General features: G+C 33.5%; 1 protein-coding gene across 1 annotated transcript in view; it reads left to right on the forward strand.

Annotated features, from left to right (window-relative positions):
- Positions 1-8,434, forward strand: part of LOC111085861 (protein sickie-like) — a 23,767-nt gene extending 15,333 nt beyond the window's left edge. Inside the window, exons 2-4 of the mRNA XM_022386407.1 lie at positions 3,876-3,993; positions 7,117-7,169; positions 8,298-8,434. Coding sequence (XP_022242115.1) covers positions 3,876-3,993; positions 7,117-7,169; positions 8,298-8,339 — 213 coding nt within the window. The 3' untranslated portion in view covers positions 8,340-8,434. The remainder of the gene's footprint in view (positions 1-3,875; positions 3,994-7,116; positions 7,170-8,297) is intronic.
- Positions 8,435-11,605: the final 3,171 nt, after the last annotated feature.

Consider the following 11,605-nt stretch of genomic DNA (forward strand, 5'->3'; position numbering starts at 1 on the left):
TCGTCTGAGAACAATACGGTCTTCCAATAGTCCAGACGCTTGATCATCATATAACTTGCCCACTTCTTTCGTCTGACTATGTTGGCAGGTATTAATAAGGGCTTCCGTCTAGCTGCTCTGCAACGATAACCCATTTTGTGAAGAATTTGCTGTACAGATTTCGGGCTCATCCCACCAACTTTGGCCACTTCTGCAGTCGTTAATCTGGGATCCATTTCGATGCTCCTCTTGACAGCCCTTTTTGTCCTCTCCGATGGACCAGGACGACCCGGAGGCTGCTCAGTTGTTTCCTTGCCGTGTTTCCTGAACTGCACGATGATTTTGTTGACTGTCGAAAGCGGGATTCCCAAATTCTGCGAAATTTGCCGCTGACTTATTCCACCATCTGCTTGACCAAATATCCTTCCTTTAACAAAATCTGACAATTCGAGAGAACCTTGAGTTCTAGGCATGTTGTAACACAAGATAATTAGTGTGCGGACTATTTTCATTTATATAGTGCTCTGTGAACACAAATTAGTTAGCATAAATCAGTTAAATGACGAAAAATTAGGTGTCTATTTACTTGTGACCACTCAGTGTATATGCGAATTCATATTTTCTTCTCATATCAAGCCTGACGTGAACTGGTGTTCAGAGCGCTCAAGTCGCAATCATCCGGTTGCGGGTTTGAATCCTGTCACCGAATATGACTGTGGCGAAATTATAGTGTAATGGTCAATCCTACTTTTTGAACTTAAAGAGCAGTTCAAGAGTTCGCTGTGGGTGGTGTTTACTAGGCGTCTAGCACAGGTAGCCCTCGAGTAGCTTTGCGCGAAATTTAACAAAACAAAGTCGATATATCAAAGTGTTTGACTTTTCTCAATTGACAGACGACCATGTGTCAGGTTTAGCAAAATTTACTAACAGCAATGTTTCTTTAACTTGCAAACCAAATTCTTTTTTTTTTTCGAAAGTTTTCGTCTCTAAATTGTTCGTAATTTAACAATAAGTAATATAGTTTAGCTCATTCTACTCTTTAAGCTATATATATATTAAGATGTACGGAGCTGGTTTTTTTCCAACCTAAAAACCTGGATTATTGAAATAAGGCTGTATTTTAGTCAAAGCATAGAAAATTTCGATATTTTAAAGGTACTATTTTTATTTACTAAATTACTCCCGTCACGTCCTTATTGTGCTTAGATCATCAACGTTGCACCATGTACATAATACACCCAACAATAAACGTTTCCTGTGTTTATTTCTTTGTTTGTTATTAAGCACAAAGTTACATAATGGGATATCAATGCTGTGTATACTGCGAGTATCCAAACTCTTCTTGAGCGTTGAAAGCTCGCAGACTTACAGAGGGCGAACGCAATATGAAACAATCTAACGGTAGATGTTATATACGGTTATTTGTTAATTAGGTTTTGTATAAGGAGTTTTAAGATAATATTTAACCATCTCCAGACGGGTCACGAGTCAAAGGTCATGTCATCGTGTTTGGTGACTCGCATTCAAAATTGAATTGAACTACTATTTATGTCAGTAAGTTTGGTATCAAACTGTAGATTATAATTCAAATTTTAGTATTATACATTATTTAATTTCTTAATGCAGTTTTACTTTTGTAAATTTATTACATTTACTTTACGCCTATTTTCTTTTAGCATTCATAGAGATTGTGAGCAGATTTCTACACATAACATAAACCAAACATAGTTTGTCATTGCTATGTCACACTCACCATTTCTTGTAATTTATGTGATAAATCTTCCAACACGTATGTAAAGTTATTTCTCAATTTCAACCTGCACAGTACATTACAAGGCACAATGACTAAATGTTCAGATCAGAAATCCCAAGGCATAGCCGTCCATAATTTAAAACTGTTGACCAGAGGTAGAACAACTAGTCAATAGTACTCGCTGCATACACCGTTACTCATATTTATAACGTTTCCACAGCTGAAAATGTGGAGCGTGTTCAACGACATATCGCAGGCTCGATTGTTTGTTTGTAGTTAATCACAAAGATACATAACGGGCTATCTGTGCTGTGCCTACCACGGGTATCGAAACGCGGTTTCTAGCGTTATACGTCCGGAGACTTACCGCTGTACCACAAAGGGTTGTCACGGGTTCGAGCCATGAACTTTTTGATCTGCGACCTGGCACACTAACCATTAGGCCAAGCCAAATTCGGCCTAGGGTTTTAAAGCTGGATTTTATCAAGGGTTTTAGAGTTTTTCTTTGCGATCTTCTTTTACACAGAAAATTTAAGGCAAAATACAGTAAAACAGTTCAGTTTTTTGTAAAATACAGAGGAATATCAGCAAATGTTAATAATATTGGAAACAAATATAATATTTTTATAAATATATTGCAAAGACTGTGAAGGGAAAATGCCAGCAAATGTTGATGATATATAAGTTAAATAACTATTGGAAACAAATATAATATTGTTATAAATATATTGCAAAGACTGTGAAGGGAAAATGACAGCAAATGTTAATGATATATAGGTTAAATAAGTATTGGAAACAAATATAATATTGTTATAAATATATTACAAAGATTGTGAAGGGAAAATGACAGCAAATGTTAATGATATATAAGTTAAATAAGTATTGGAAACAAATATAATATTGTTATAAATATATTACAAAGATTGTGAAGGGAAAATGATGTAATTTGTAGCCAGTCTAAAAACATTGAACAATGACTGTATGTTTATACACATATTATATCCAATATTCTAAGAGTATGATATGTGATAAAAATTGCCCCTTTCTTGGAAAGTATGAAAAGTACAAATGAAAGTCAATATTGACTTCTTGTACGAAAATGTGCTTCCCCTTCTCACTGCACTATTTATTTTTGGTGCAAGTGTTCAGCTTAAAACACTTTCTAAAGTAGTAGGCCTAACACCAAGTCGGTTAGTTCGCTTAACACGGTCTTGAAGTTTATTACATCACATGTGCGAGTACATTACCCTCACATATCAATTGCCTTCCACGGAAACCAGGCCGTATCGTGCGAGTTGTGCAAGCGGACAAGATGTCTGCGAACGACAATAAAGAAACCAACTAACAACTGTTCCATCACTCATCGCAGACACGCTTCTTAAAGCATCTGAGCGCTAGCGTTTTATGATTTTTCCAAACACATTCACAGTCAATATTATACAATATAAAAACGAACAGAAGTGTTTCTTTCTAGAGTATATCATTCTTAGTTTTAAAATTCTCCACTACGGCTAATTGTAGTGGAAATATAGAACTAACACAGTATAATATATGCGTTCCCCCGTAAATTTTGTTCTATGTTAAAGATATAACTATTTTTTCGCCTAAAACAACAGGAAAAATTAGCATATGTAAACAGACGCTTAGTACGTCCATTTGTTTTATTTTCTAAACTCATAGTTGAATGCTATAATTCTTAGATTTTATAACAACATGAATTCTATTTTAATTAAAAGTGGACAGCATGTTTATTACATTATTTCTAGTTTACATCATATTGGAAATGCTTATCACTTATTGTAATGATTTAAAAATATTTTTATCAGATATCCGATAAAATTACTGACATAATTATCCCACGATTTTTGGCCCAATAAAAAAAAATTCTAACTATTTCAATGTCAGTGAAACCATGTAAATCTGACTTTTCAACTAAAAAATACACTAAAATGTAGTCACATATATAAGTTTGTTTTATTTTGCACCAGTGTACAAGAACAACTTTTGATGTGTATGAGTTTGTGTTTTACTTAATTCACATCAAAATAGAACTATATTTTAATACATGCGTTTTTCAAATACAGTAGCAAAACTTTTGCCCCTACATATATTATGAAAATCTTTATGTTCGCTTTTTTTTTAGATATATACAGATTGGGCGAACCAATACTTAGAAAGAGGACGCTTCAAACGCCACATTCAAGATCTCCAGACTGACGTCAGCGATGGTGTCCTGTTAGCTGACGTCATTGAAGCTGTCAGTAAGTAAGATTTAAAACACTCTTTCCTTTTCTTAACAAATATTTCTTTCATCTTTCTTAGTTTTGATATATTCCAATTGTTATTTGTATTTTATTGTCGTTTCCATTTATCTGAATCTTATTGTTTTTCTTTTTGTTGACTGGCTCGATTCCCATAATTTTTGTATGATAATGATGTAAAAAGGCTATTTTGTTTTAGGATTTTTGCCAGAAAATGGGGATAATAGGGCACATTTACACTTTTTTTTACAGACTTTTGTCTCTGAATTTAAAGGCATAAGTACTTAATCAGTTAAATGATACCGTTATTACCTTTCACAAAGCAGTGTACACAATTAACATTTAATGAGATCATTAACAATTTAATAATAAAAGAAATAAGAAAGGGTAACACTGTTTAATATCGTCCCTAATACAGTTTTTGTTTCCTTAACGGTTGCCCCCCAGTGGCACAGCGGTATGTCTGCGGACTTACAACGCTAGAATCCGGGTTTCGATACCCGTGGTGGGCAGAGCACAGATAGCCCATTGTGTAGCTTTGTGCTTAATTACAAACAAACAAACCTTAACGGTTACTCTCAGCTAATAACATTTTACCTAAGAAATAATTAACTGCATTCAGTTTTAATGATTTCGTATAAAAGGAAAAGACCTAACCTAAAAATAACAAATATTTTTGTGAGATTAAAAATTAGCTTTGGCTGCCTTTCTATATAACCAAGACAGTTTTTAAACGTTAGTCTTGTTTATCTATTGGCTTCGTTGTTGTTACAATTTTGTGGAATTGAAAAAAACTGATTCTTTATTACTCCCTTTTTATTGGAACTAGGACTAACGGCAACATGATTATAGAAAAGGAGCTAAGTTCCCCAATTTTTCCTGTTTACCTTAACCACACCTTTAACATTGCACATTACGGAGTTGTCCCAATTTATATGACTTGGCTCTTTCCTTTGATATCACGTCCTTATATAGCTCACTCCATACTTCCAACTTGGCTGATTTTGAACTTATAACGTGTTTTGATCAGATATTTTTACACTTTGTTTTGATTGTTATTTTAATATTACTTAAAGATAAGAGTCCACTCGAAATGGGGTTTGAATCTTAACTATCAAGAACAGCTATAAAAACAGATGCAACATATTAGACCACTTCTATCTATCTATCTATCTATCTATCTAAGCTGCAGTAATCCCTCGTTGGATGTAGCTCTCGGTCAGACCAGTCCAGTATTTCCTATTCTTAGCATACTGTATCCATCTGATTCTTGCTTCCGCCACTATATCGTCCCTCCATCTTCTCTTTTGCCTTCCCTTAGATCTTTTCCCTGTCCTAGGTTGTCATTCCATAGTTCTTAATGTCCCCCTATTATTGGAATACCTTGCTACATGGCCAGCCCATTTCCAGTTACTACTTAGAATGTACCTTACTTCACCATTTCCTTATTTTAGATTTCCCACTTGCCTTCAGGCTCTTAATTCATCAGTTTTAACATAGTTGTTGTTGAGAGTAACCCAACATTAAAATTATCAAAGCAATTTTCATAAAACATATTAATACATGTGCTACAATTGGCAAACCCTAGTACAGATTAGCGAAATTTTGTTTCATGCCCTTTCTTCATTGTAAACGTAAACTGTTTAGCCGCAATACTCTAGATGCTGTGAAACAGTTCAGTTATCAAACAAAGTATATGGTTATAAGATCTGTTATAAATTTGTAAAATGAGTAAAATCATGGAAGGAAATTAAGACTCTTTTTCATATAGAGCATTTTCCACATATTAATGATTTTTATCACCGTGACTTTATCTAGCGTCATTGCAGTAATTCGAAATATGCACTAATATTGCTTAACAGTTCTAAATTACCCGAAGTAGTTTCCTCACTAACCATACACACACTCATACTTCACGATCGTTCGATATTTATGGATACCTTCATACATTAGCACCCGAAGCGTCTCCCACTTTCCTTTGATCGTTACTCCTTCTTAGTGATACATTGATGCCGGAGGGAAAGGCAACATTAAGGCGTGAATCATGCTCTTAATAGCACTATGTTTATCCTGTTTGCTTAATTTTGGACAAGAACCTTAAGCTTGTATGGGCTCACGACTCACGTCAGCACCACATGGTAAGCAATCGTTCAACATTCCATTAAACACACAGCTAATATAAACATGTAGCTATTTATAATACTTAAATTGCAGCATTGGATTAAGGATAGAATTTGGGGCTATCATATATCTTTTTCTATTTAAATTAGAACCCAAAGTAAGATTAATGTGAATGAGATAACGCCAATGGTTGTGTTTGTTTGATAAGTTCCATTATATTTCACATTGGTAGATGTTCCCTCTGGTGTTATCTTAGTGAAAGAAAATAAATAAATACTTCTTGGTAATGGCAAATATTATAGCTTATCTGCCTGAGAAACTTAAGCTTTTGATCAATTCAAAGGTAAATTATACAAGAGAAAACATGTTTAATTCAATCCCTTTGTGATTTGTATTATTTACAAAATGTATTTACTTATAAACTACTTGTGATCTTTTAAAGCTGTTTAAACATTAAGAAGTGGCCGGTTATTGTTGTTTTTACTTTTGAAAAGCAAAAGAATTATAATTTAGAAAAATAAATAAGCGCTTTTCTGGCTAATTAGTAGAGAAAAACTAAAAACATTTTTGATCATGCGTACAAGTGTGCAGTTATTTATATGAAAACTGTGATCATAGGTGAAATGACATGAAAAATAATTTACTTTAATGAGAAACTTTAATACATTTAAGTGCATAACTAGGAACTGTCATTAAAGTCTGGCATACACATACATAAATTCTACCTGACATCATAAATGATTGTGTTAAAAACAAGAAAACATCATGTATTCTGAGTCAGTTAATGAGTTGATGTAATGTTGTAATTGATTCGAAAGTGTCAGAAAATAATATCTTTATCTTATACGGCATAATAATATTTAATGGTTTCCAAGTATTTGATGTTACATGGACATCGTATTAATATTTGATTTTTATTTATTTTTTGTAGCTTCAAAATTTTAGCGAACAAAACCTCTCCTCAAATAGCGAAATTAATATATAATTTTAATTCTGTTATAGCTGGTTCTAAGGTGTTGGAAGTTACCCGGAAGCCAAAAACGTCAGCTCAAATGGTAACTTTTCTTCCTGTATTATGTATATGCAATTTAATATATATATTTGTGACATAAAATAATTTGTTTTCTCTAGCTCTGAGAAGACATAAATATTGGAAACTATAAATTAGAAAAATGTTCGGAATGATTATGGGAGCCCAACATAAGACTAATAGTTTCATTCATGTTGTTTACTATTATTAAATATTTTAATAATTACTCGAAAAACGTAATTTTACAACAATATATTTCAGTGGTTTTTTACTCTATATTGTATGAATTTTCAGCTTATGTTATACATTTTATTATCTACTATTGGGAGTACCAGTCCACTGGACAGAAGTTATGTAAATTCACGATTAATGAAAGATTATCTTAGGACCTGAAAAGTTGCTTCCCTTGTAAAAAACGCCCATAAAAACTGCAAAACACAAATCCGTTAATTTGTATGTATCTCCACATAGACCCAATGAACCTCCATACCAAATTTATGAAGATCCGTCTACTGGGGGCAAAGTAGTGGTAAAAAAGTCCATAAAAACCTCAAAACGTAATATGCAAAACTGAACATTTGTATGTCTCTCCATGGACACAATGAACCTCCATACCAAATTTGGTGAAGGTCCATTAAGAAGAGGTGAGGTAGTGGCAAAAAAAAACACACAAAAAAACATAAAAACCGCTAAACGCAAAATGCAAAGCTGAAAATCTGTATGTACTCCCTCATGGACCTAATGAATCTCATTTACACCCTGTGAAGTAGTTATATGGACATACTACAGGCAGTACTGTTATATTTATATAGATATCAGCATTGATTACTTTCCACCCACCTTAAATCTTCCCAAGCTGTACTATATAATAGATCTAATTTATAAAGTGTGGCTTGACAAAAACAAAACAAATATGCATATATTATAAGCGCATCATCTTTATATGTGTGTGTGTGTGTAAATATACATGCATGTATGTATTAGAAAATAGTTCAAAAAGATATACATTTTGATATTCGACATGTTTTTACTTTTTATAATAGTTATATGTCTTATTGTTTCTTTTGAACATTACGTACTTAAGCTATTTCTATGTATTTACGTCTCAAGGCGGACGTCATATGTAGATAATATTTCAGCTGTCACTTTTCAGACCATGTGTTCACCACCAGGATTAGAAGAGAGACGTGTGTGAGGGAAAGTTGACACTTCAGTCTATAGTGCTGGTTGTTATTACATACATAATATTATTTATTTATTTAGACATAAAGTTAGTTATCATCACTGTCAATCATATAAATAAGCTTAACTCAAAAAATATTGAAAAATCGAGCACGTTATATGCACATATATATATATATGTGTGTGTGTGTGTGTGTGTATCTATATAAGGCTGATAAATGTTGTTCCTTTTCTCTTGCTTGGTTCAGTATTTATATAAAATGTCAATAAAAATTAATTACAAGTTATGTTCACATTACATTGTACAAATAATTTTATCTACAGGTATTTCTCGGTTTACGTTTTTACCCTATAAAGTCATTAGCTTTTATGAACATGTTTTTTTGACTTGTGTTCTCATTTTTCGCTATAACGAAAACTTACGTAAAAGTCGTAAGATCGCCAGTAACCGCCATAGCCTCTCCCGCCTCCCGTCACCTCGACAAGCAAAGCAATAACTACTTGTTGACGAGTACAGTACACTACATGTTGTATATTATCAATGTTAATGTCATTTTATTTCAGGTTTTATTTGTGTGTTAATTGTAACAGTATTTTTCTTACGTTATAGTGAAAGAAAATGTTACTTTAGTGTGACCACAAATTTTGGGTTAGAAACCCATCCCTTATTTTTCTACTTTTAAAATAATGGGAAAAATATTTTCGATTTACGTTTCTTCCATTCCCTATCCGTTTCGTAAATCGAGGGATGCCAGTACTTATACAGATATTAAAGAGTGAATAATTAGTACTAGTCGTATGCGAAATATATGTTGTAAAATCATAATCTTGAAAACTGTATTATCTGTAAATATGTCAGTATTTTATCAAAAATAGTTTTTTTTAATTGTCTGATGTTAGGTGCTTCCTGAACCTAATCTTCCTGTTTAAATACTGTACTGTTTAACTTTTTGTAATCAGATAAGCAGGCATTCAATGTTCATTAGTAATTAGTTATGGAAAGTTTAAAGTTAGACATGGTGGCGTTCAGTTTGAAGCAACAACAGATAACACAGGCCTGCGAATTAAAACTTCATAAAAGTTGTTTTGGTTTTATTAACCGATTTTCCAAAATACAGCTTCGCAGATTTCGAAAATAATATTCATTTTTGTCTATTACGTAAGGATTTTTTACAAATCGGGAAAGAAAAAAAAACACTTACTTAGATCAAAATATTATTTCGTTTACCACAATGACCATTTATATTATTACGTTTGTTAACAAAAATACAAACAAAAAACTGAAGAAAAAGAAAGAACATTGATGTCAAACGAATATGCATCCTGATTCATCCTGATTTTTATGTGTGTGAAATCTACGTGTTTTAGTCTCGAAACTATGTGCTGTGTAAAAAAAAAGTACATATGACGTTTTGTGAAAAATCTGTACGTGATGGAGAAAATTTTATATCATTTTCGGATTCAGCGTACAGGAATTATTGTAGAACATGTAAAAATTTCAAGACAATAAAACCATCTCAGACCTGTGTAATTATATACAGATGTCTACGGGTAAACAGAGACTGTAAACAATAGACAAAATCAACTTTTATTGACGCAAGAGGCATGACAATCGATATAAATTACACTTTCTTAAATTTCGAAAACACCGACACGTGCTTATAACTGCTTCTAAACTTTATTCATTTTGTAAAAAGTCTCATTATTCTTATATACTATTTAATAATTCTCTTCTTGGGACTGAGGCTATAAACACTAGAGGCCTCTAGTGTTTAAGCATCACGAGATTCTTATAGTAATAATCTTCTGTATCTCTGATTTTTTATATTTAGTTGTTTTATAATTTTCTCGCGAGACTACAAAGAGCTATCTGCGCGTGGCTGTCCATAAGTTTTAACTGATAGACTAGAAAAACGGCAGTTAATCAACAGCACTCACCGCCAACTCTTGAGCTACTCTTGTCTAACAGAATATTTAGACTTGCCACCCACAGCACTTTTTGTGGTAACACGCACCCACAGCACTTTTGCGGTAACGGGAAGCGAACCATAAATTTTTGGATATAAATTCTGGCACACTACTTACCAATTCATTCCTGGACAATATATTTTGTGAACATCTGTTTTACGCTGAAAATCGACATTAACGTTTCCACCGATATCCCTAAGGGTTTATGTCCTGCCTAATCTAGAAGATTATGAAGGTTTTGTGTTGTGGTGATTCATTAGGTCATCTATGCCCGGAGAGTAGGGGGATGGGGTAACAGGGAAGGCCATTGTGAGACGATCCTGATGAATATCTTCTATGGTTGGATGTAAACGTGTCTATATGTAACAGTATTAAGTAGCTCGTGTGGAGGGGCGGAAGAATGCCTACAAGCACGTGCTGGAATTCACTTTCATAGAATTTATGTGTGAAACAATGTGACCAGGGAATACTGAATAATAAGGTATGTTCACAAATTATTCAATGTTTGTAAAATCATTACAGATTTAGATATGTTACCATGTAAAATAGCGTTCAAAGTTTTCAGTCATAATGTTATTCTAGTTCAGCCTAAGGTATGTCTGCGTGTAGCACGTCTTTTAGTATTTGTGGAACAATTTAGCACGGTACGATATTAAAATATGTTTTTAGGTATAATACTGTTATATTTACATGTTGCAGATGTCCTAAAGATAAAATATTCGCAATACTACGGGGCTGTAGTACAGTTTCAAGCTGTACTTTTATATGTTTTCTCCTTCTTTCTTAGAACTTAGAATCAAACCCATTGTATAGTTTATTACTGACATAACGTAGCTATTATCTGGATGAAATTTACGGTGGAGATAACAAAATACAGCAACCCACATTAAGTTCGTTTTTCAATTCTTTAGGGTCACTGTTTTATTTGCATTTACATGTTTTTATATATTATACTCATATGCGAATAAGCCTCGGTTTTTAATTCTGCTGACAGGTCCTGTTGTGGATAAATATTTTTGAGTTTTGTGTGTGTTTAATATGTTATTCTCCTAAGTTTGTTTGTTTATTTGTTTTTGAATTTCGCGCAAAGCTACACGAGGGCTATCTGCGCTAGTCGTCCCTAATTTAGCAATGTAAGACTAGAGGGAAGGCAGCTAGTAATCACTACTCACCGCCAACTCTTAGGCTACTCTTTTACCAACCAATAGTGGAATTGACCGTCACATTATAACTCCCCCACGGCTGAAAGGGCGAGCATGTTTGGTGGGACGAGGATTCGAACCCGCGACCCTCAGATTGCGAGTCGAGCGC

Source organism: Limulus polyphemus, unplaced genomic scaffold (assembly GCF_000517525.1).
Source record: "Limulus polyphemus unplaced genomic scaffold, Limulus_polyphemus-2.1.2 Scaffold668, whole genome shotgun sequence".
Lineage (NCBI taxonomy): Eukaryota > Metazoa > Arthropoda > Merostomata > Xiphosura > Limulidae > Limulus > Limulus polyphemus.